This window comes from Symphodus melops, assembly GCF_947650265.1.
Source record: "Symphodus melops genome assembly, chromosome: 17".
NCBI lineage: Eukaryota > Metazoa > Chordata > Actinopteri > Labriformes > Labridae > Symphodus > Symphodus melops.
The window spans coordinates 2,288,533-2,314,838 of NC_136707.1; the positions used below are offsets into that span (position 1 = coordinate 2,288,533).

Below are 26,306 nucleotides of genomic sequence, written 5' to 3' on the forward strand. Positions count from 1 at the left end.
GAAGTCCACCGCAGAGATCCAGAGCCAGCGGGAGAGATCGGCTTCCAAAGACGTCAAGAACGCCAAAATGAACGACATGAGCACCGGCGAGGACGAGAGCAGCTCGGACTCGGATCAGGATTCTTCCTACACCGGACAGGATCGCACGGGGGCCGTCCAGAACCAGGACTGGAAGCCAACAAGAAGTCTGATAGAACACGTGTTCGTGACTGACGTCACCGCTAAGGCACCCCCCCCCCCCCCCACACACACACACACACACATGTTTTGGACGCTTGGTTTGCCAGATATGAGAGCAGTTATCAGGTCAAAGCAACAGTGTTGCAGCGATGGAAGTGATCGGGCAGTGGAACTGGTTCAGATAGATATAGAGCTGGCTAAACACTGAAGCTTCAGTGCCCACCACACGGTAACCAAAAAATACTGCAAATGTGCGGGACTTCAGCTGTGAGACCTTGGCTCGCAAAAAGCTATCATATTCTCTCGTCTAGCAATTTTTTTGGACATTTATTAAGCTGTAAATCTTGTTGGTCATCTGAGTTTGTAAAATAGCTACTTTTGGTAGTTTTTTTTTTTTTTTATGGCGTAAGAAACTCAATAGAAAGCGTTGTTATTGTTTTGCTTAAGAGACACAATGAACAAGAGAGTCTGCAGCACCTTTCAGCACCCACACACCCTGCTCCCTCTCTCACCACCCGCCTGTATTTACACACTCTTAAAAACACTGTCACGCAGCCTGATGAACTGACAGAAGTTATCATTACACAAAGCGCTCGATTCCATAATTTATAGAGATCCCCGTCCCAGTCATGTGGAATTCTCCCAAAATACATTCAAGTAAACACTTACGCGACAAAGAGGCACTCACAGTGGGCCTGGTATGCATAAACAGTATGAACAGTGTGACAGTGTAATCCCAGCCCCCCCCCCCCCAACTCTACACACCAGCAAACCAGGCCCAGCGCTGACTTCACACCGGAGTTGGAAGAGAGCCCAAACCCTTCCCCATGCACCTACCCTGATCCCCCCACCTGACTCTAATCCACCTTCAATCACAATAACACACACACACACACACACACACACACCCCGAACCACGCTCTTCACAGTTCTTCTCCAGGGATGTTTTGTTTTTTTCCACCAGGACGTCTTATTGTTTTAGCAACACAAGGTGCCGTAAATCATTCAGCTCTATGCTTCACTCCGACCTCTGGTTAAAAGCCAGAAATACGATTTTTTTTCCCATGATGCATCGTTTAAATTGGGAAATGATTCAAAGCGTGCAAACAAAAACCCAGATGAAGAGGAGAGAGAGAAATCATTTTTCTCCTTTCTTTGTTTGCAGATCATGCGTTTACTCACCTTAAAGAATAAAGAAGAGTCAAGCACAAAAACGTTTACTGTTCAGGAAACTTAAATATGCCGGTTTTCTGTTTTTAATGTTCACAGATTTGTTTCAGTCAGAACTGAATTTAGGTTTTAGGGTTTTATTGTTTTATTCTGTTTTTGCATTTTTAGAATTTCTGGAGATGTTTAAAATGAAGTCTAAATGTCAAAAAATCATCCCACTGTAATGTTTTCTGAACTTGATGACTAAAGCACGGCATTCATCTTCACAACTTTATTCTCTGCTGGAAAAACAAAACGTCTTTCACTGCTGCTTCATCCTTTCTTATACTAACTAATAACTGTGACTGTTCGACTTTCTTCCAGCCATTTTGACTTTTAATGTAAAATTTTATTCATAACTGGCAGCTTTATTTTCAAACTGCTTTCGAAAAATGTTTTCTTTTGTTAACCTGCCAATAATTCTTAAAATTCCTAATTGATCTTAAAATCGTTAAATTCTGTTCTCTAAATTGGGACACTGGTTCGTGACGCTATCACTTCATCTTTGTGGTTTGGACTTCATCTTGATTCTTGTCTGTTGACCTTCTGCATAAAAAGACCGTCCTGTGCATTATTTGAACACTGTAATATTTTCCAACTTTAACTTTTTTTTAAATAAATATTTCATCTTTATGATTTTATTCTCAAATGTCAACTTTATTCTCAACTAGTGACTTTCTGCTCAAATTGTTGTTTTGAAAACTTGATTTTTATTTTGTTTTATTAAAATGTAAAACTTGAAAATGTTCTAAAGTCTTGTTTCAACACTACCCGGTTAGCTTGTTATTGCATGTTTTGATTCATCGTTGTCAGAATCCATGCTAGATATTGACTAACATGGCTGTTTAAAGACCAATATCGATTCCGATATTTAATGTTCTCTGTCGGTATTTGTGTTAGGACTCCTCTCTATCTTGTGGTTGTGACCGAGCGGGGCTGGTTGAGTTTTAAACGCCTGGGATGGTCGCTATTCGATTTCAAAGGGAATGTTTAGAAACCTGATCCGGCCCTCCAGCGAGCATACCTTCTACACCCTCGTCTCCTGAGCCCCCTCACTCTAAATCACTCCACTGGAGCAGTGTAAACAAACTTCAGTTTGCTCTCTGATATTGAGAGGTTAAGACAAGCGGCAATCCTCCACTATGACAACACGGTCTCAGACAGACGATGTCATCTGTCTTACCTCACTCTCCATCCATCACTACGCCGGAGTCGACATGTCTGACAGTCCCACTCTCGCTTTCTCTCGCTGGCACAGGCCCTCCACATCCGTCACCTTTTCCCTCCAACTTTACTTTAATTACACGGGATGAGCGCCGCCTCCTTCCCTGCGAATTCACGGACACCTGAAGGGCAAGCAGGCAGAGAGAAAACCCATTGATTAGTCACAGTATCTGATGTCTGAAACACTTATCCTTCTGCCTATCAGCTACCTGAAAAATGTGAGAGAGCAAAGTCAATAACTTATTGTCCCAACAATTTTCATCTTTGAAGCATCGATGTAAAAAAAAACAAAAAGTCAACATAAAAACAAGTAAGTGTTAAATTAAAGCTCCCGTGAGGAACTTTTATTGTGGGTCCATTATTGCGCCCCCCTGTGGACAAAGCAGTTGTCAGTTAACATTCACATGTGTCACTCATTGCAAATCTTGACTGAGGCCAATGTGTTGTTAACGGCCTCATCTGACACCAACCCTGCAGCAGCAAGTACAGACATTTAAAAAGACTTTAATGAAATGTCCCATCATCCTACAGATTGTTTTGTTTGCTTATGTCGGTGATATAGAGACAGCAGTTTTACATTTCAGTTTAATAACCAGCTTAAACTCCTCGCTTCAGCTTGAGATGAAATATGAAAAGGCAATATTTATGATTGAATACTAAACTGGTTTGCCTGTAAGTACTTCTGAGAAAGTTTTTTTTACCGTTGCCGTAATAAAAATAAATGTTAACTGAATTTACAGAGTGATGAATTTGAGTCGGCAAAGTAAGGCGACTTAAAGACGTGATGAATGACACTTCAAAAACATACAGAGAGAAAAACATTTCAACTTGCTTTTCTCCATAAAGAAGCCTCCTGGTGATGTATAGAAGATTATAAAAGTGCAATCTCACAAGTAAAGACACTTTCATAGTGGTATTTGGGCATGCAAACAAACTTCACATGAATGTAAACAGACCATAAACAAAGTGATTGTAAAACCAGAGATATATTTTCCCTTCTTCGAGGCTTTTTCCACAAGAGTGAATTGTGCATCTCTGTATTTAATGCTTGTGAGGGGTGTTGAATGAATGTTCAAACTTCTTAACAAAGTGCAAGTTTGATGTGACAGAATACAATAAGCTTTACTGCCCCCTGTATTGCTCAAATATAAAAATGAGAGAACCCAATACAAAGACTATCATTAATAGTTTTATTAATTGTGTAAATTATGAGTAAAATATGAGAGCACATAACATGAGGTAGAACAGTTATCAGCTCCAGGGCTCTTTGGTTTGCCGAGCCAAAAGGTAGTGTTAAAGTTAGCTCCTACAGAGCAGCACATTGAGGTGTATTCTCTTCATCTTATTTTACTAACTTGGATGTTTGTTAAATAAGAAAACGCAGTGGCTTGAAAAGTAGCGTAACTTTCTCCCGAGGTCATTTAAGAATAAAGTATGAAAAGACAAACATTAAAAGGACCTAAAACGCAGCCTTGAGGAACACCAAGGTCAGGGGAAACTCAAAGCTCCAGAGATTACACGAGACGTGGATGCTACCGACGTGACGCCATTTGGACTACTTTTTCTGAAGATTTAATTTTAGCGTTCAGCTGTCAGGTCTCGATGTTTTGGTGCCAGAAGAGACGGTGCTTGCAAAAAATGTTCGGTTTGTTTTGGGTACCATGTCATCCTCGTTTACAGGCCACCATATTGAATGAACATCATGCTGCATTGAAGAGGAATAAACACAATGTGTTAAGACCATTAACTTACAATGAAATCATTCATATGGGAAGGTTCATTGTCTCATAGACTACGAGACATCCTTCTGCAGTGAGTGGATTCTCCACCGTACTGGCCAATAGGAAAAAATGTAGTTTTAAGGTGCTTCTATATTAGTCTATCTTCAGAAACAAGATCCGATGTCCCCCTTTTTATTTTCATCGTTAATGCTCCCAGCCACTAAAACTCACTAGACTCTAGACATCATGGAAAGTACTTGATATGTCATTAATTGTAAAGCAGTGCATCTTTAAAAAAAAGGCTGACACTTTTATTTCTTTTTCTGAAGGGAAACTCACAGAAGGACTGGTTCTATCATTCCGTCTTTGGAAAAATAATAAATATACATCTCCACCAGCAAAGGCTTGCTGTTCTTATGGAACAGATTATTCAGCATGAAGCCCGACACTCTCACTGAAAGAACTGTGAAGATAGTGATGAGGACTCAAACTGGAAAATGTTTTTTTTTTCTATTCATGCAGATCATCACCGTGACCCACACCGACATAAAACAATGACTAAAGATGCTGTGATGATGAATGAATGACCCAGTGTACCAGCTTCAGCTCAACTTTGTGTAACGTGCTGAACTGCTTCCATGCATGCATATTGCTAAGTGCATCACCTGTAAGCCTTGCAAAGTGGACAGCTAAGATGTAAAGACTCAATTGGATGCAGAACTTGTTTTCTACGGGTTCAGACATATGACATGTTTATCGCCTTAGCAACACTAGTATGTAAGCAATAAACAGCCAAAGTGAAGCACGATAAAAATAGCAGAGAAAATGAAGAAAAACAAAGAGAGTAGTTTGACAAAGCCTCTGAGGAGTCCTCCTACTAAAACCGTATTCGACATTAAACAGATTCCTCTTCCAGCGAGCAGTGTCTTTAACACCCACGGGCCAGGAATAAGGAGGAATCTCCCTCTGCTGTGAAGCCGGGGTAACAAAGTCAAACTGTATCTTGCAGACAGAAGGTGCCAGCGGGGAGTTTGCCCTTCTGATCTTTGCATAATCTGCTCTGGGGAAGACACAGCTCCTCTCCTTACCACCCTTCAAAGGCGTCTTTCTTTTTTTTGACTTTCACCCTCACATCCTAATCTGATTGAGGAGGAGAGAAAACATTGACTATTTCACAGGACAAAGCAGTGTAAATATTTGAAGCCAATGCTGTGATACACTGTTGGAAATGGAGCTCAAATATTGACTATTTAATTAAATTAGGTGTGTGTGTGAAATGTAGCGCTTGAAGCTTCTCATCTGTCAGGTTGTTCTGCTTTAATCACACAGATCTTTTCCAAGCTTTGACTGCATCAGTTTGACCCAAACTGGGGTCCATTAGTCGACCCACATAAAACTCCTCAAAGCTCATGGCACCAGCAGAGGCGCGCTGATAAATCAGCGGCAGGCTGCGAACAAGGCCCGGTGCCGGCGAACCTGTGTGCAACAGGACAAGTCTATCGGTGAATTTCACAGGTCATTACTCTGGCTCCAGCCCCTCGTAGCCTCCAGTGGCTCTGGAGACGGCCAGCTTTTTTTCTCAGAGACAACAGCTTACTGGGCTTTGTGCTAGCTAAACAAGCGTGTCTGTCTCACAGCAGTAGATTAATGTCGAGATAGTAGGGCCTGCTCCTCGGGGAGACCTGTAGAGGAGCCATCCTTCAACCTTCGGAGGCCATTACACAATAACAGAATAACAAAATCTGAAAGAGGGGCTCATTGACTGAACCCCGTCCTCTGGGGAACTGCACAGAGCCGGGCAGACTGAGAAAGAGGTTTCTGAATTAAGCCTGAGCGAGGAGAGGAGAGGAGGGAAGAGTGAGCACATGAAGATCAAACACAGGGGATAAATGAGGAGTTTCTCACAACTGATTAATCTTTCAAATATTCTTTCGATAACTCCATAAACTGCTTTCCCAATAACATGTTCATTACAGGAAAACATCTTAAAAGATGTCTCTCTTGTATTTTTTTTTATGTTGGGACATTTAGTTTGAACTTATTCATGACTAATGGACAAACCAACTCCTCTGGTAAGGAGCTGGAAAACATACAACGTGTGAGCACCTTTGGTTGGAAAAATGACCAAAAGAATTCATAAATACTAATAGTTGCACATTTGGGAAGAACTCCCAGATACGTTGGTCCTATTTTATATCATAACTAGTGTAGCTACAGAACGTTTCAGAACTGCTTTTGTATGCGATGGACTCTAATGACACTTCCATTAATCGCTCATTGCTCTCTTCAAGGATATCAAACTTCATAATGAGAAAATGGGGATTATGCCAAACAGAAATTTTGAGTTAGTGGTTTGTTTGTTTGTATGAAACGTAGTAGTCATGAAACACTGTCAGGAAACCTCTGAGTTCTGCAGGATCTGAAGAGAACAGCCTGATTTATGTTTTTGAATCATTTGATCCCAGCTCCATCATTAAGGTCTGACTCTGAGGGAATCTCTCTGTGACACTGTCACACCTCAAGTATCAGTCTGAGCTTGTTAGTCACAAGAACAAATCAGTCAGTTTGGTGCATTTTTCTGTTGCAGTCATTGCAGCTCGTGTTGCTGCTGCTGGGTGAATCAATTCTAAAACGGTTCGTCTGTTGCTCATTATGAAGAGAAGAAAACGGGTCGGGAAAAAAAATAGAAGAACTGCCCTTTGCTTTGGGACAATGGGTAAATTAATCAACGTTTGCAGTCTGCAGCCGTGGCGTCTCACCGCTGTGTGGGCTGCGCTGCCGTGTAAAGAGCATTTTCATTGAGTGTCATCTGTGAGAAGTTGTGTGTGGTAAACACACAAACCGTCGACCCTTCACATGAATGACAGTAAACAACACAGGATCTGTGGCTGCGACCCCCCACCCCCGAGGAGAAAGGGCTCCACACAAACACAGCATCCGACCGGCTCTTAATTTGTTTAAAGCGGCCCATTCAAACGGGAGCGTCAACACAGAGAAAATCTCGTTTCCAGGGTCTGTCGCCATGGCTGGGGTCGTGTTGTTTGGGGAAGGAGATCAGGACGCCGCTGACGACTCAGCTGACTTCCAGCACACACAGCTTCACAGAGGCGCCAGGTTGTAATTAACACTTTTCAGATTACGTTTACAGGACCAACATGGGTCTGCCTGAGTTTTATTACCGCCTGGGTTGTGCTTCTGCCCTCCGTGGATACAAAACACTCTCTGTTTGACGCTGGCCTGTCCTGTGTGAGAGCGTTTGACAGCCTTCTGAGAGTCTTCTGGCTGTTCACAGATAATGACAATCTCCTCTCAGTGCTGCCAGTTTTTCCAGCTCTGACTGAATGAAGATGCACGCTGCAGCCTGACAATATTTATATATTTCTGCCCCCCCCCCCCCATCTGCAGCTTTCATTCATTTGCTTGAGCTCGTGCTGTCGGTCTAACAGTCCTAATAGAGGAGCAGTGAAACTAATCCATTTCTTGGCAGCAGGCGGCAGACAGCTGGGCAGCGTGGAGTCACAACAAAGTGGCAGATTTAATTGGAATTGTAATCATTTTCATGCAGCTCCTCGGCTTCTTCTTCGACGAGAAGCGGCGCTCCAGGTTAACATGCCACGGCAATAAAGTAGCCATTAAATGTGCCGATGACCTCAGAATATGAGGGCCAAGTCTTTGAGCGTTAATCCAACATGCTGTTTAGTGCAGGATACACAGATAAAGTCTTCCAACTGAAATTAGGATAGAAGTTATGCAAACATGCAAAGTTAGAAAAAACTTTTTTTCGATGAAATATCAGGACAATAAAAATCTGTGATGTATCCTGTACAAAGGCATTCCTAATTGTTCGTGAAATATCTAAAGTCATGTTCAGTGCAAACAGTAGCAAAAGGTTTGCATGCTGTATCTTTCATCACTGAGAAGAAAAAGAAACTCATGCAGCTGTGAGAAAACATCTGTGCACATCTGTACCACTAGGTGGCAGATAATGTATCTCCTGAAATACTCACCGGTCGGCGCCGTTTGTACAGTTTATGACACAGCAGATGTCATGAGTGTTTCTGGGATGAAAACGTAAAACTGAAGGCTTCCAGTTGTGTCTAAAAAAATACAATTTCAGCAGCTGAATAGAAAACAAAAACATGTTTATCAGAAGCTTGAATCCTGAATTAACATGCAGAAAAATAAAGCAGAAAAAGCCTGAATACAACCAAGAGGATTTATAATAGATCAGAATACAGAGAGGTGTCAGTCTGGATGGAAAGAAGCCTGGGTTTCCCATTCATCTTCCCCAAACCACACTTGTGTGTCCCGAACACTTCACACTGAATTAAAGTGAAGTGGAAACCAGCTCTCCAGACGAGCTGCACTTCTTTCCACTCCTGTGCCGGGTGATAAATCTGCAGTCTGCCATCATCTGCCGCCTGCCTTTCCTGTTCCCCTCTTTTATAAGTGTTCTTCTTCTTTGTCTGTTCAGGCAGCTTTACGTGCAAAATAGGTGATGGTTTCTGAAGATTTATTAAAATCTGTGAAAGACTGGGAAACATTTCAAGTGAGGTTGCCGAGGTTTCTCCAACCACATTAGACTTAAACTCTTTCAGTTAGTGAGCACTCTTCTCCAGCATTCTGATTAATCAAAATTAATGCCTGGTCCATCAATATCTTTAGTACAAATCAAAGAAAGGGGGTTTCATTTTCAATTCTTAACTCCTTAAGGTGGTTTGCATCTATCGAGAATTTATTTGTAAGATTCTGAATTGAGTTAAAATGTCCAAAGATCGACTTTTTGATTGACGGGAGGATACAAATGATATTTGATGTCACATATTGGGGCATGGGACCGTTGATGAAAGAGTATGAGATTGCAAGGCTTTGTGCCCTCGAGATAATTTAAGGGAAAAAAAATCTTTATGCGTTTGTAATAAGGGATGGAAGATTTTACTGTAGGAGATTAGCTTAGCTTAGCATCAGGCATGCAGAGATGGGGAAACAGCTACTCTGGCTCACTTCTGAAACTCACTAATTAACATGTTGTATCTTGTTTGTTTGTCTCTTACACAAACAGAAATGTAAAAACACCAATTTGTGGTTTAAGGAGGTGCTACATGCTGGAACAATTTCATGACTAACAATAACTTCAGAAAAGCCTGGTGAACCAAATCTATGCACAGAGTATTAAACCCTGCAGGTCCAATGTGTGATACTTGTCAGTCAAGTTCTCCTTTCCAATAAGTGTGAAACACACAGTGAAGAAATGTTTCTTTGTGACTGAGATTTGTTTTAAATCTCTTTACTGAAATGTGGGATTACGTCCATGCCCATAAAACATACAGGATTTATGTGACATGTTTGTGCAGCACCTTGACAGAATGCAATTATATCAGCAAACCACAGGCGTGTTAATGACGGTGCTCAGTCACCGGGATGGAGCCGCGGAGTTGTTTTAGTCTCGTTTTCTGGTGCTGGAGGGCTCTTGTTCCTGATAACATTCGTGTTTTATGAACTTTTAGTAATCCGGTTTGAGAGGAGCCATGCCAAATCAGTCATTCGCAGATAATCTCAGGTTGTCGCATGCATTCACATTCCCTTCTTACTCCGTGACAACCACACGGTGAGACTCTCAAGCGATGCCTTTGCGAGACGGTCCAAGAAGGTTCTTTAACGGGAGTGGTTGATTGGCCGAACACAGGCCGAATCGATGTGATATCATGTACAGTAAATGAGACGTATTGAAACCCTGGTGTGCAGAATAAAAGTCCCAGGTCTAACATATTTGACCGTCACTCCAAGAGACCTATCTTCTTCTCCATAATACTTGAAATCATTCCAAACAATAAGCCACAAGAGAGCCTCAAGATGCACAAGAAAAAATGTACCAAGTTTTTCCGCTTTGGAAGTTCAACATTGCTAAAGGTACAAGCTAGCAAAAGGTGCACTGTTCTGTATTAGCAGATTCGACCAACGGGAACTCCTCGGCCTTTGGACTGTTTCCAGGTAATATTCAACGCACAGGGAAAAGAGAAAAAGAAGGAAGATCCAGCTGAGCCTTTCCAGGAGAGCTGCCAATATATTCCCAATTCCCTAAGACCCGACACCTCACCTCCTCTCATCCTAGAGCTGCCAGGAGAGGCCAAGTGTTGTGAACTGTCCTCAACCATCATCCAGGCCCAAAACTTATAGACCTAAATGATAAATGTCTGCTCTTTTGGAAAATGTTCCCAACATTATTAAAATAGTTTGAAGCCTTTACTGATTGCGCGACTTTACAAAATGTAATATTTTGCAAATCCAGGGCTTTAAACTGCAGGAAGTGAAAGACTGCTGACGAAACCCATGTGTGCTTAGCAATGTGACTAATACCATATAATGAATCATAAAATCCAGATCAAACAGCTACAGTAGATCTGTGCTGGTTTGTGTCACTCCGCAACCATCCCATCACGTCCTCCAGCTTTTCCAATACCATGCTGTCATTGGTGCAAAGTGGACACTGAATGGTGTTTTAGGAACAGGGAAGAAAATCAACAGAGAATGAAGTCCTGGGTGTAAATTTCAGAAAGTCGAGGAAGAAGGTGAGATGCTGAATCAAGCAAGAGTTGGAGCTGGAAACAATTTGCAGAAATGATCCCTTTAGATACTTAACATTTGATCAAAGCTCACGCAAGTGTGAAGACAGGGAATTAATAAATATCCTTAGGCAGCTTGTTTGGTTGTGCAAGATGACAGAATGATAGGAAAGACTTGGCAAGCGCTGAGGAATGGGTAAACCTGAATCTGCTCCAGGCTCTGGAGGTGCCAGTGTATTGGAAGGTGAGGGGGGGGGGTGGCTTGGGAGAAACGGGGAGACACGGGAGAGGAATGATGGACGGCTCACACGCCAGCCATTGTGAGAAAATTATAGCTAGGTGCCGCCAACTGAGGCAGAGTGGCGGCCAGCCAAAGCCCCGGGAGAACAAAAGGCCCAGGATCCCTGTGTGAGTGAGTGAGTGAGTGCCGGCCTGCCCGCGGAGCCCCAATCCTTCATATTTACATGCGACGCTCAAGAGTTAATTGCACTGAATTCCTGCGCTGGGTGCAAAGTGGGGGCTGTTGTTGCTTTATTTTACATAACAAACAGTCTACTCATTCCTCTCCGTTTCCAAGGAACTTGAACCAAAGATGTAAGAAGGCTCCGAGCTCCTGCAATTCAATCACGATTTTGAGAGACCTACAAAAAACAAAAGATTCATACTATTTCTTCTTTTTATGTGGTCCAGCAATGGCAGTGGTTTTATCAAAAAGATAATTAGGTTAAGTGTTAGCAAAACAAATGAAAGCTGCGGGTTAATACTGGCTAATATTTCGTTTATATGTCCAGTGTTATCATAGAGCTTTCATCTTATAAACTGCCTCGATGCCTCCCTGAGGAAAACAAGAAAGCTCCACACATTCCTCCAATTACCCTGCATGCTCAGGGAAAGATATGTATTTGATTCAACCTCTCAGGAAATGTTCATGTGTGCGCTTTCAGCTTAAAGGGCCCCCTTAACAAACCAGACCTCATCCTCACAGTAGTGGATGGACAAAAGCCAAAATGTGTCAGGGTTGCTACAGTTCCTGATCTTTCATAAACGAACAGTGCCCTCTCCACTCTCCAGACTTGGCAGCGCTGGCCCGTGCACATCAAAGTATTGGGTCTGACCTTGCATACCAGATGAGGTTTGGATTAACGAGCTCTGGACATCAAACAGCAGGATCACCCCCGCACAAGTCATCAAACCCAGCTCGATGAAATTTACAGCGGACGAAGAAAAAAAAAAAAAAAAAAGCTGGAAAAATCAACATCAACCTTGCCACGCATCCCGGTTTGAACATCGTGACCAGGACGGCCGCAGCAGAGAGGATATTTCAAAAGCCCCTCCAATTATCTGATATGTGGGAGAGCACAATGAACTGGGCCGCACGCCAAACAGCATCCTTTACCAAACAAATAAAACTTTTGACAGGACGTGTCTGCCGTTTAGAGGACTGCACACCCACAAACTGCTTGTGCAGGACAGCGACAAACACAGAAAACATTATTTCTGTTACTTCATTTAACAAATGAAAACAGAAATAATTTTCACAATAATAAACACAATAAAAATGTAACTCCGACAATACACAAGATATAATGAGAGTACTGGCTGCTTTTAGTAAGGAGATGCTTTCTATTAAAGAATATTAAACATAAGTAAAGTCGCTGAAGGTACAATATGTTTACCTAAAAAAACAACGATGAAGTTACTGAATATATTTAAACCACTAAAATGATGTTTGTTCTTTTGGTCATGTTTGTTGTTCACCAACAACCACAGTCCTGACTCTCAAAACTGGATGTCTTACGAAAAATTCTCGGGGCTAAATGAGACTTTAGAGCAAACAAACATGGCGGACAACAGGCAGGAAGAAATGGCAAAATGTTCTGGACTTCTTTAAAAGTAAATTTACCTTGAGCTTTGGGATAGTCCTAAACAACCATTTCTCCAAACATGGTCACGACTGGCTCGAGAAATCCAATACGGAAATGGCTAAAATACAAAACGGGAGGTTTCATATGGTTGTTCTGAAACGGGTAGATGACGTCACGATGTTTGAAATACCATCCTAGGTACAAAACCCACTAAGCTACGAGTACCAGAACTCATTGGAGAACCCTCAGCTGGAGGACGTAAACCTCCCGTTAGAACAAAACTAAATATTGGAGGAACCAAATAAAGGCTGCTGGGACAGGTTCATATAGGAGCTGTTGTTCCCTGTTCAGCTGGGACTGAACACCTGCCTTCATTCAGGGACGTTTCCCTGAGGCCTCTGCCCGACATCTGGACACTGAATGAAAGTGACTGCATTATATTTGGCCATATTGACAGATGTACAGACAGACAAATTACTCCGGTCATTAAAGCAAGGTTTGTAGTCTTTGGCAAGCTGTGAATTAAGAATAAAATGGAAGTTCAATGTAGGTCAGAGCTCAAATAATCTAGATAAATAAAACGTCAGATAATTAAACAAACCTTCCATCCATTCATTATCTGTAGCACTTGACCCATGCATGCATGCATCATACAGGGAGAAACTTTCAAACTTCACACAGAACAGGCACCTGTCTGACAGGTTATCCAAACCAAGAGCGTCTTGAACCAGCGTTTGGTTCATCCCGCTGCACAACTTCTGCTTAGCACAAACAGAAGCAGAAAGACAAAACCTGAAACAGTGCAAACAGTATCAACGGAGCAACATCAAACACAACCAATCACATGTTTTCAATGAATCAGAGAACATGCAAACTCCAATAAAGGGTTTTTGCAAAAAATAAATGAAAGGTTGTTATTTTCTTGTTTTCTTAACAAATTGAGCTTGTAAGAAAATAAAAATGCATCTTTAAAAAAATGCCGCTCAGCTTGATTTTAGATCCTGGCTCTTCATGCTTAAAGGAAACACACGAGCGCACATACAGAAACTGTCTCCGAAGATCAAAAGGAAACTTCTCAGCTTTCATCTGCGCATACAGAACAAAACTTTGTGTTTCGTTTTATTACAGAGTCGTCGTCCAAGTGTTTTCTCAGAGCTTTCAAACCTGATCATTACAGAACATTCTTTCATGTGCTCGACTGTTAAACTGCATTTTTTCTTTAATTTGTCATTTTCACTAAATAAACACAACTCTGAGAGCTGGCTTCTTCTGTTTCCTTTTTGTATCCATCGTAAAGATGCCACGAAGGCTACCGCTGGCATATTAATGATCCAGTCGAAGTTATTAAAACTAATTTTATCATTTGTATTGAAAAATGAACGGCTTGTGTTTGATATTGTTGGCAGAACTAACAAGGAGAGGTTTGCTTTGATCAGCGAAATATCTGAACCCTGTAGGAGAATTTTAATCAGCAGCAAGGTTTTTGGCTTCAAAATATCTCCAAACAAAAAAAAAAAAAAAAAAGAAGTAAAGTTGATTAGGTTAAAGGGAGGAGGGAGGGGAGAAGCATAAAACAAGTCCAAACCCAAAGAGGTCATTAAGTTAATGCTTTACTGGTGGCTAAAAGCATTACACCGCCTGCCTGGGTATCACAGGCTGAAGAGATCTGCGGACAGCCGAGTCTGTTCGAGCGCCACGCTGAGCGGACGACGCTCAGAGCTGACAGCCGGCTCAGAAGTGACAAAGGGTGTTAGCAGCCCTGCATCCTCCAGTCTGCAGCTGCTATTAGGCACCAAGCACTCTGTCAACACTTATTACTCCACACACAAATCATGTGAGTGTTGTCAGCGCTCTCCTGTGCTACAGGGGAACACTGCAGGAGAGCAAGACGGAAACTTCAAGAAGATGCTTCTCACATGATCTGAGGAACAGGAGCGGACATTTTTGAAAGTGCACAAGTAAGCAACTGGAGGAAATTTAATTGGTTGAAGTAATTAATCTGCTGATGACATCACAAAGATGTATCACAACTGTAAACCATCATCAATATAAGATTATGAAAAAAACAAAACAATGAAAACCAAGCAGCAACTTCCCGTCTTGAAAAATGAAGCCGATGCAGAAGTGTAAAATCCTGCAGTTCTTTGAGTGTCCACTAGAGGCCGACTCCAAGAACATGCAGGACATGTTTGAAAAATTAAAAAAGCAAGTAAACCAACCCATTTTTGTATGTTTTAGCAGGACACATGATCCCTAGAGGGCACTCACACTCTGCAAAGTTGTCCCGTATTGTGCTTTAGCAACAACTGCGATTATCGCTAGTACATAACTCCGTAATACAACACATGCATGGATTTAATTATGAAGCATGCTTGATTATAAGACAGGCGGACTCAAAGATAAGAAAATTAAAGTGACCTGCAGTCCAGCCCGTGTCAACACAGAGCTCAAGGTCGCGACTTTACTCACTTAGTGACAGATACAGCCTGAGCACCCCGAGACTTCTCCATAATGAAAGCTGTCCACGATGTGTACTTGTGCTTGTACACGTGCATTAGCTGTATGTTGAAGCACACCTCTTCTAAAACGTGCAAGGACCAAGGAAGTGTACGGTGAACAAACGGGAGTTCAGGGGCACAAAGCGGATTGCTGAGTGTGAGTTTGAACTCAACTGCTGATCTTTCAAGGGAACCTCGTGTCCATTTCACTAAAAACCATAACTATCCCGCAAAAGTACGATCTCCATTTCTTGGTCTCATAGCAGTGGTTTGAAGAGACTAGAGATTTGTTATGGATGCCTGGAATTGAAATAATCAAACAAAGAATCATCAGAGAGTTGGATGAGCAAGTAAACTAAACTTGTTAGGACACCTGTCACTTCAGTGCGGAAAAATCCGGGTGAAACAAAGTGGAGAGCTGAAGCTATGAGAAACTCTGATGTGACTTTCTTGAGGCAGCTGTTAACTGCCCAGCCTTTAATCCTCGTGGCAGCTTCAACTGTGACACACACAACCTGATATAGGTGGATATCCACGGAGCTTTTCGGCTGTAAAGCTGGACTGCGGTTAGCTTAACGCGACAGCACAAACAGTATCAGGGAGAAGACACGAGGATCACCGCTAAACACCGACGATCCAACACACACACGCACATCAAAGCCCGTTTACTGTGTTTGTTTGAGCTGTACGGTGGAGATCTTCACCCTTACATTGCTATCCTGTGACAAGAGCAGGGATTTGTCTGCAGCTTGTGTACGTGCAGAGCTGGCTCGGAGGCTAAGGAGCATCATTACGGACTAAACACAACTAAAACAAAACACAGGCTTTCTGGTGCCCCACAGTCTGCCCGGCTGAGGCAGTGGAAGAACGGGGGGGGGGGGGAAGTCATTTTCAGGCAGCGAGAAAGACAAGCAACACAAAACTCAGACGTTTACATCTCTAATTTATGAAAAACCATTATTTTTTTATTTCTTGAGTGCACCGGTTGGCGACATCTTTTCAAAAAAAAACTCACAACGTTCGGCCAAATTTTCTCTTTCAGACCAAAGTACTTTTTTTTTCTGATTCTGGTGACGCTCTCAAAGTTTCCAAAAGTGCTAAATATGCAGTATATTCATATTATGAATCCTGGGGAAATGCTAATAAAATAATGACAGTGCAGCAGTTTAAATGTGCCTCTAATAAAGCGCTGGAACAAGCTGAAACAGAACCAATGTGACGCCGTGGAGAACCGAGACTGGAGGGCAGAAGTTGAAGAGTTTAAGAGATGAATTAGCATCATCAGGCTCACAGTCAAGTAGAAACAGCCATTATGTGGTGGTAGTAAAATGAGAGGAGAGTACCTGACTGCCAACATGTGAAGCAGTTACTGATGTTTTAATGTCAGAAGATGTGTTGTTGCACAGCGTGGAAGAGCCATTCTGATGTTTTACTTCAGCTGAAGCGGCTCCACCAAACTTTAAACGTCTCGTTTTTTTTTTTACCATCTTACAAAGTTCTTCCACCAGCAGCGACTGTCCCACTTCATCGAAGCAACTCTGAAGTATTTTGAACAGTTCATTCATGTTTAACAGGAGGAATCCATACACTTTAGCATCTGGACAGTCTGTGTGTGTTTTTTGTTGTTTTGTTTACACGAAACTGTAGCTACATTTTCACGAAAGCCAAATTAAACAAAAAGATTAAAAATCATTTTTCAGACTTGTAGAAGTAGCCAGACGACGTGTCCAGGGTTGGAGGAACGTACAATGAAAATAATTCAGTACACACTGAAACTTCAAGAGACAGTAAAGTTCATTTTTAACCGCCAGTGATCGCGGATGTCTCTATGATACTTCACTCAAATATAAGTACCGGTATATAGGGTATCAGTAACCTGATGCTGTCTTTAAAACATGTGAAGATGTTTGTAGTAGACAAAAACAGCAGTTTTAGTTCCTGCCGCTCACTGTGGTGTTTTTAAACTGCAGTTCAACCGACCGTTCTTCATCCTTTACTCAATCAAATCAAAGTTCTTATAAAGTTACTCCTGTTGTTTATCTGCCATTTTCCCAAGTCCTATGATGAAGCTGTAGTGAAGTGTTTGCAGGTTGTTTTAATGATGTAGGCTTTACAGCAACATCCAAAACATGAACTCAGGTGTGTTTTAATGGTTTCATTGATTCAGTCAGAGAGACAACAGAAACAATAGTCTCAGCTAAAGCTAGCTCCTCTCTCCTCTCCTCTCCTCTCCTCTCCTCTTCTACTGCTGGGCTGAAAATGGGAAGGAGGAGTTTTGCAGATGAAAGAGCGAACACTGTTAGCAGCGGATTCCTTCAATCACTGTATCAGAGCTCCTCACTTTATCAGCACGTAATGGGTCTGATTTATGACTGACAGTTTACAAGTGATAAGATCGTTCTGGCTGACTGACACTAAGATGCCATCTATGACATTTTTTTTGATAATTGCCTCATTTTTAAACAGAAGTAATATAAATTTCCAAAAACCTCTGCGTGCTCACTTAATCTCCTTTAGTTTAAATAATTATGTGCGAAGATATAAGTGTACATACAGATTAACCCTGACACCGTGGGGCGGCCCAAAGTGCATGATTGTAAGAAGTAGGTGATGCGTAAAATGGTGTTAGTGTGACACATTATGCGCACTGTGGCAGGTGACAGGCCCAAAGGAAGCAAAGAACAGCGTCTCAACTCGTTTCTGTGTTGTTTTATTGTACGAATATAAAGAATAAATAACACATTTCTTTAATTTACAGGATAAAACAGGTCACAGATACATGGCAGTGTTCGATAAATCCACTCTTGAGGTCGATCTGCTTCATCCAAATATGGGAAGAAAAACAGCGAGTCCTTACGTGGCTCTATACATGGCGCCATATCTCCATAAATACAAAATATAGAACCAATATTCTCCACAGATAAAGTAGACTCTGGTTACAAAATAATACTGACTTTGTACAGGGAGCTATAAAGAACTGCATGGCACCGCATATACAGAAAATACATTCCTACCCTCGGTAGTGCACGTGAGAAAAGAATCACAAAAATATCGAGCTTATAATTTATTTTTCAGTCTTTATTTGTTTTTATTTTTTAACTCGAGCAGGAGCATTTGCAGTCCGTGATGATGGGGTACTGCACATGTATCCACGCGCACTTAAGTCCCCCTTTCCTCTGCGCACACCTCCATCTGAGCACCACCAGGTGGGTCGAGTTCGCGGGTTTGCACACCATCCCCTCCGGAACCGAACATGACCTTTTGCTGAGACAGCTACCCACGCGCACGAACCGTGGCCAGAACCTGTTCCCCAGGTCGGTCCACGTGTACACGACCGGGCAGAACGAGTACGCCCACAGCCACTGCTGAAGCCGCCGCTTCAGTTTCTTACTTGGCTTGTGCTTTTTGCCGAACTGGACGTCGAAATCCACCGCTCGGATCTCCTTAGGGAGTATTCCGCCGGGTTTTTGGATGTCAAAGTCATCCAGCTCGTCATTACCGGTGAATTTGTCCTCCACTGGGGGCAAAACGGACAAAAAGCGGGTGTCAAAGTCCCCCAGCACGCTCTTCAGCTCGGTCTCGTTAAGGTCCCGCTCTTTGGGGTCGAACACCGGATCCGGATCTTCTTTTAATTCCACCAGCGGAAGGCTGTCACTCGGGATGGGGCGCAGGAGGTAGTAGTGCTGACAAATCCCCCTTTCCATCAGAAGTCCGAGGGAAAGCATGAGCAGATACATGGCCACACACTGATGAGGCTGATCCATGTCTCACGGTCCAGAGGTGAGATCTGTGCGCACACGGAGCTGCAAAGTGTCCACTTTCTTGTGCGCAATTACGCGTGAGCAGTATCCAACCCTGCGTCTCTGCTGTCCCTTTAAATGTCAGTGTCCCATGGTGAAAATCCGCGACAGAAATAAAAGAAATAGTTCCATTCAGCATCAGTGGAAACTATTCTTTACTTCAAACTGGATGACAAAACTTAAATGTCTCCTCGGAGTCCATGCGCGCGGGCTCGGCATGATGCTCTCGATGGCTCCACTACAGATTAAACAGTGAGTGAGTGAAACCCGCGACCCTCGTTTTATACCCCACACAGCGTGACGTCATTTCAGGGCCCCCTCTTTGAATGCGCTGGTTTGTTGTCTCGGAGGAGATCCCCAACAGCTCCTTCTTCCAGCGCTGAAGAGGAGGAGTAGAGAGGGAGGGAGGGAGGGAGGGGGCATGCAGGGAGAGTAGACGCCCCCTGTCGGTTTTTTCCAGACTTCCTTAAATCAGATTCACAGTAGGAGTGATTGTTGGGAGTCTTTTCATCTGGGGAATCCTTCAGCTGGAGATGCAGCATGAAGAATCCAAAAGGTACATGGAGAATCTCACTAAATAACCAGAACACCAAAAACGTCATCCTGCACATGTTCTGTATCATTTAGACGCTGTTACATGAATGTGACCAGGCTGATGCAAAAATCAGTCATATCACTTTAAATACCAAAAATACACTTAGTTATTGTTCTAACATTTCAAGATGTATTTTTTAAACTAACTTTGATTTAATTTATCGTAATGTTTATGTCCAACCAAAGCTTCTCTGATCTTGGAGCTGGGGATGAAGTCACATCCGGGTTAAATGCCAAGACGAGAAAAAAGACCGCCTTAAAACCGCTCAGAATAAAGCCTTCTGACCACCGCGCATCAAACGAAACTAATCCCAGGAGAGCGCCTAGCTTCTGGCAGCGCTTTAATTTTTCAGATTTCAGAAATGTGTCTGTGACTTTAAAATGGCTTGAAAGGCCGTTGGGTGTAAGGCCAACAGAAGTCAAATGCATGAGGAGAAAGCTGGATGTTCTAGAAGATGTTCCTCATAACTGCAGATTGTGCATAAAAAAGGACAAATCATATCACCTAATTACCAGAACATTAACAATAATTGTGGAAAGGTAGAATTTACAGTCTGAATATGGGATAAAACGGCCTGTTAAGTACACTTTTTGCAGCGTATTTACATCTCATGTCCAACTCAAGTGGGAGAATAATTCTGCCTGTAACGGAGCCACGGCGAGCCTCTCAATAAAGCCGGCCAAATTAGCGCCCAAATAAACAACGCTCAACTCAGCAGTAAGCCATGGAAAGTATCACAATTTGTGAACCTGTCTAAACTCAGGCTCAGAGAATCATTCTTTGAAAAAAATAATAATAATAATAATAATTTAATGGAAGAACTTAGCCAGCTGCTACATCAGCCATAAACCATCCGCTTGAGATAAATGCATCTCTGTTTCATTTTGAATGAGCTAATTCACACAAGCGCTCGAAGCACACGACTCATTTAGTTTACGGTCAAATGATGGTGAAAAGTCTGGAAAATGTCACCCTTATATTTTTCATCTGACCAGCATGTATCATAAACTATGGAGCCCCCCCTCTCCAGCAAAAAAAAAAAAAAAAACGTTGACAGATCGGCTCAGTTCAGCGCTCACATGTGGGATGGTGAAGAGTAAACGGCTCATATAAACCTGATGTCAGCCTCCGAAACTGCTTTAAGAAACAGCAAGTTATTTTAAGCATAATGCAATTAACCAGCAGCACCGATCATTGACATGTAATATCACAATGGACATGGAGTACTGGCCCTTATTTAAAGGTTCATTCTGGTGTTTTTTAGCCTTTCCCCCTTATTTGAAGGTGTAGTTTGTAGAATTATATGACAATGTTTACGGTCAAATATCTCAATTAATTAAAATTTGACTAAACTTGACTATTGACGAAGTCATATTTAATGTTTCAGTTGAGTTCCTACATTACCTCAAATATGTCCGACAGTTATCAGAGTCAGACAAATCCATCATTTTGCTGTTGTAATGAGGCGTATCTTGTCGCATCAGCTGCCATGACAGACAAAATGTTTATCGTTGCTAAGGAAACCCCAGATGTTACGTCAGACCGCTGCGTGTTGAAAGCTGCCTTAGCGGTTGTTTTATGTGCTACAGTGACACAAACCTCACTTGGATACGGTTTCGCCCGTTTGTATGGATAATAGTCCACATAGTTTCATTTCCACGGGGGGAGGGGGGCAGCAGCAGAGAGATTCCCCGCTAGCCTCCACGCCATCTTTTGGTATCGTTTAGATTCAGAACTCCCTGCGTGGTAAAACACATTTTAGCCTTTAACGTCTAATATGCATGACTTTTTTTTTGTTTATTTTTTATTGCTCTGGTAGATAATGTTGATGTGATGCGTTTAAAAACGGGATGAAATACTGTAGGGTTGTTATATCCATTCATTATTTATACCACTTTTTCCCACTTGGGGTCTCCGAGGGCTGGAGCCGATCCCAGCTGTCATTGGACGAGAGGCGGGGCTACACCCTGGACTGTTCGCCTGTCAATCACAGGGCTGACTTTTCTATCCTTTTACTCTTAATCAGATATAGACGGTGCATCGCTCTGGCAAAAAACAAGAAAGTGGACAAACTTTGGCCGCGTGTGTTTGCAATGAAAGATTTCACTGTCGCCTCTCACAAATCCACTGCGGCGCTCCTCGAACGTTTTGCAGCTTTGAGCCATTTTACACCCTAAAATATGAAACATAAACAGGGGGCCTCGGTTTATTATTACAAGAATGACACTTTTAAAAGGTCGTCATTGCACACTTGAGGATTGCTCAAAGAAAAAGCTGACATGCTTAATGAGATTTCTCACGTTGGAATATTTCATTTCGACTGTGGCTGCACGGGTGAAGTCCAAATATGGTTCTCATTAAGTGTCATCAGGATTGCCAGACTCATTTAACGCCGAGTTGTTTTTGTTTCCTCTAATCCCTTCCTACTGTTTTACCACAGGAACATTCGATAGTGAAATATTCCTCCTTGAAATGACAGGTTATACTTGAGACAGACGCCTGCCTAATTGAGGAGTTTTATTCTCGTGTTAGCCAAACAAAGCTCCCGTTGGCTAATAAAGCTGACGATGTAATGACCTTTATTTAAACCGGGTCTGGTCCCTGAGAAGACCCTTAAACCTGCGCTTAAGGATATGCGTTTAAAATGAATCTCCTTGTTCGAGCCGAGCCGAGTGCAGGTCTTTGTATACTTCCCTGCTGATTTCTCATTTAGTGAGAAAAAGCAGACTTCTTCTCTTGGCAGAGAGTTGGCGGCGGTGAAACTGAGAAACGGCACGCTCAGGTAGAAACACACACACAGCCGGGAGGACTCTGCGACTCTGATAGCTTTCAAGCCTTTATATGAGCAAACCACAAAAAGACCGGAGAGACTTTCGAGGTCTCTTCTCGGAGACGTGGATTGATCCGAACAGACGTTTCAGGCGTCGTATCTCCTCCTCAGAGGCTCAGTGTGGAAGGTCATCAATAAGAGAGCCAATCACGAAGCACAAAGCACCCTTCACATACTTGATCTCCCTTCAGTTCGCCGTTTCACACCTCGTGCTAATTGAGGCCACGTTACCAAGCTGAATACACACAGACATGATGTGGCTGCTATTCTGTTTACGCTGGCACTTGGGGAGGTGTGCAATTTGCTCGTTTGTTTAGCCCCCTTTTTTTTTTTTCCATTCCCACACAAATCACAATAATCACTCCCGCTGTGAGCTTAATTAGAAATAATTGCTTCTTCTGACGGCTGACCATGAGTCAAACAGCTGATTTGCATTCTTGAGAGGCCGAGCTATTTCTGTCGACTTTTAGAACTTTTTTTTTTTTTTTTTTTTTCAATCTTGGCTCTATTTTTAAGGTGTTTTAACTAAAATGGGGGCAGAAAGTTTCTCCCAGTGTTTGTGAAACAAGCTGGCGGTAGGAAAAGGCAACCAATCAAGCTCGGTCCATAAAAGTTTTTGCCACAGACGAGCTCAGCTTGTTTTCCCAAGAGTCTGACAACATTACAGAGAGAAAAGGATCTTTTGACAAAGAGTAAGGGTCTTACACGAGGCAAAGTCGTCCCGCACCATGCTTAAGCACAATTGCCCCCCCCCCCCCCCATTCTCCCCCCTGGCCTGCACTCTCACCGCTCCGGGACAAACAGGCCTGAGCACGGGTACCTCTTGGACCGTTTTCAGCACTGACAGAAAAAGTTCACAGCTTATACATCCTAATTATTAACCGAACCTTCAAATGTTAATCTACACAGAAACATAGAGACCTATAAATACATCTGCAGTATAACAAGCACTACATTTACTGGAGCACGCTGAGCTCGTTTTTCCCACAGGTCGTCGAGTCGATGCTCAAAGCTGTCTGAGTCCGTGTGTTCCTTCCATTCCTCCATAAAACTTTTCACAGACACAAACAACCAAATAAAGTCGTTAAACCAAAGTGCTCAGTGATTAATCAGGAGACTGAAGTTTTACAGCACAGGCCGACAGGTGACTGATGAACTCATTATATATGCATGGAAACAAGCGATAACAAGCGATGCAGCACTGTTTGGTAGTTTGGGTTGCAAATCATGAAAATGTAAATATATTTTTTACAATACAGCGTCCTCAACCTCTAAGACCATCCGCTCAGGCTTCATGTGTTATATTTATAAACAGATGTCTGCTTTGTAGTCTTGAGTGGCACTGACAAACTACATCTATGGATTCTGCTGCATGCAGGAAACAAGTCGGTGTGGTGGGAAAAAAAAAGATCCAAAATGCACTCATAGATCACCGATATTAGGCGTTTAACAGTTCTTGTTGTTGACTAAAAATGGGACCAAGACGTATAATAATGTTTGTGTAAAGACTGAGGTAACACTGATCCAACCTTGTGTGGTACGGACTCTCGAAGCCATCATGCTAACCTCTGTCTAACTTGGCCATGTTGGCTCAAGAGCAAGTCCAAGTCAGCCGTTACAGATCAGCCTTTATTTTTCCTGGAATCAGAGTAAACACCTGAGCTCTTGATGGATGACTCAACACTCCATCAACTTGTCGTGTGATATAAATGAAGCTTGACAACCAGCGCAGAACACCGCAGCTAGCAGGCGTCTGCTGCAGCTAGCGAGGGGGCGGGGGTGGGGGGGCGTTTAGAAGACTTCAATGCCACTGCTGAGTCTCTGATTCCTATGAGGCGATCCGGCTGGATTTCTACGGATCATCAGGAGCCAGAGCTTCAGCCGTGCCAGAGGCTAACTGTGAGCTAGCAACAGGCCGGGAGTCAGACTGTGGAGGTGGGGGATGACGGGGAGGTCGTGGTGTCTCCAACCCCAACAACACAGACGGCTGTTTGTGCCATGCAACCCCCTCCACCAACGCTGCCGACCCCACCTCGGTCTCAAACTCTCAGCTCCTAATTCACACTTCATAAATCAAGATGACCTGTCCTCGAGTGAATTCATCTCTCTCTCTCTCTCTCTCTCTCTGTGCTGGATAATAGTGGCGCTATTGTTCAAGGATGGGGATTCATTTCATGGACATAAAATCTCCCCGAGCACGACGTACATGAAGGCTTGAACGCCGCCGCCGCCGCAGCTCCCGGCACGTCCACACGGAGCAGGGCCGAAGCTGCAGTCGTCCTCCGCGTCAGGCCACGTCTAGTCCGTTATATTTTCAACTCCTCTGGCAGCTCAAACAGTTCCAAAAATAAGAACACTAATTGGCCAGTGTTTATTTCTGTTTGGGAGAAATACTCTAAGTGTTTTTAGCAGGTTGTTTGTGGCACGATGGTTTAACAGTCGGGGCTCTCTGGGAGGTACAGCTCAGTCCACTGCACGGAAAAAGAGCCAACTCTCCCCCCTTTCTTTCATAAATAAGGTCTTTTATACCGAAAGTTGGTACTACAGTATAGTTGTGTGTGAGGCTGGCACGGCGGCGTGTGACATCATGAGTGTTGACTCATGAGCAGATGAGTGATGCACACTGAGCTTTTTGCCTCCTCTCAAACTTTAGTGGCACAGAAACAGCAGTAAAGCCTCTCTGCTTCTGTGTCTCTCTCTCCGCTTGGGGAAGGGGGGGTGCGTTGGTAATGAAGCAAGTGTTCCTTTGGTTTGGGGGGGGGATGGAGGGGGGGCTGTCAGCTCAGCTCCACACACAGCAGACCTCTGTCACCTGTTGCCACCAGCGGGAGGCTCAGGGCGACGGGCGAGGAGCCAACACTGGCGGCCAGTAGCGGAGCCCTGACTCCACCTATAGACAGCTCAGCGGGTGATTTACTCGGCCTCCACGCCGAGGTGTCTACGGACACACTCGTCCTGTATAGGCTGCTGCGAGGAGCTGCGGCACACAGCCAGGGCAGTGTCTGAGTCCTCGCACTTAAATGTCTGACATGAAACAGTTGTCATTTTTTTGGGTTGTTTGGCGTTAGCTTGGAAAAATCCAGTGGATGGCACGGCTAATTAGCTCTCTTTTCACTAAACGATGTGACGGACACAAACGTTTTCAGGCAGCTCAGAAGTAGAGACTCCTCAACAACGATAGCAGATATTAAACTTTAATACAGTTCGACTGAAACTGAAACAATACTGACAAGAACTGCAGTTTTTTTTCCACTTCCATATTGTTTTAATGTTCAACACCAAAGGTTGCAACTTGGTTCTGACACACAAGGCTTTTGAGTATTTATTTTTTTCCCCATCTGAAATTGTTGCACGTCATGTCATGTTGTGCTGATAAAGTTTGAATACTGACTTCAAAACTTTCATCCCTCATTATCTCTGTGTGTGTGTGTGTGTGTGTGTGTGTGTTAGTGTGTGTGTGTCTGCAGTGTCCGTACCTCAAACTGTCAGCTGTTAAGGATCAGTTGCTTTGCAGAAGTTTTTCTGGTTCCAGCAGAGAGAGAGCAGTGATTCAAACTGGATCACAGATATCCTAGAAACACACCTGGGAGTGATTTGAGATAATTGTGCAGCTTCTTCTCAGCAGGAGAAACTCTCCCTTTATTGACAGGTGAAAGTCTCTTCACTCTCGTCTCGTTTTCAAGTGGAGTAAAAAAAAGAAACCCAGCAAAATCATCTTCACAGCTTGATCAGTATGATTGATGTGTATGAGACGTTTTGTCTAGAAAAACAGATCTGTTTACAGATCTGAAAATACTCAAAGAGGTCGTAAGAGTGTGTGG

The 26,306-nt window shown here is 43.0% G+C and overlaps 1 protein-coding gene and 1 long non-coding RNA gene across 3 annotated transcripts in view; both read right to left on the reverse strand.

Moving 5' to 3' along the window:
* LOC306838849 overlaps positions 1 to 21,154 on the reverse strand; it is a 332,925-nt gene extending 311,771 nt beyond the window's left edge. The window contains exons 1-2 of the long non-coding RNA XR_013781130.1: positions 21,060 to 21,154; positions 2,573 to 2,735 (exon numbers count right to left, since the gene is read on the reverse strand). This is a non-coding gene — a long non-coding RNA (uncharacterized lncRNA). The remainder of the gene's footprint in view (positions 1 to 2,572; positions 2,736 to 21,059) is intronic.
* Positions 17,955 to 26,014, reverse strand: nog1 (noggin 1). Of its 2 annotated transcripts, none has more exons than XM_079367222.1 (2): positions 25,962 to 26,014; positions 17,955 to 19,633 (listed from the first exon to the last, which is right to left on the reverse strand). In XM_079367222.1, the coding sequence occupies exon 2, from the start codon at positions 19,022 to 19,024 to the stop codon at positions 18,356 to 18,358; it is 669 nt and encodes a 222-aa protein (XP_079223348.1). In that variant the 5' UTR covers positions 19,025 to 19,633; positions 25,962 to 26,014; the 3' UTR covers positions 17,955 to 18,355. The 2 variants fall into 2 exon arrangements, with proteins under 2 accessions (XP_079223348.1, XP_079223349.1); XM_079367223.1 differs by having other exon boundaries at positions 17,955 to 19,525; positions 25,962 to 26,007.
* Between the last annotated feature and the right edge of the window lie 292 nt (positions 26,015 to 26,306).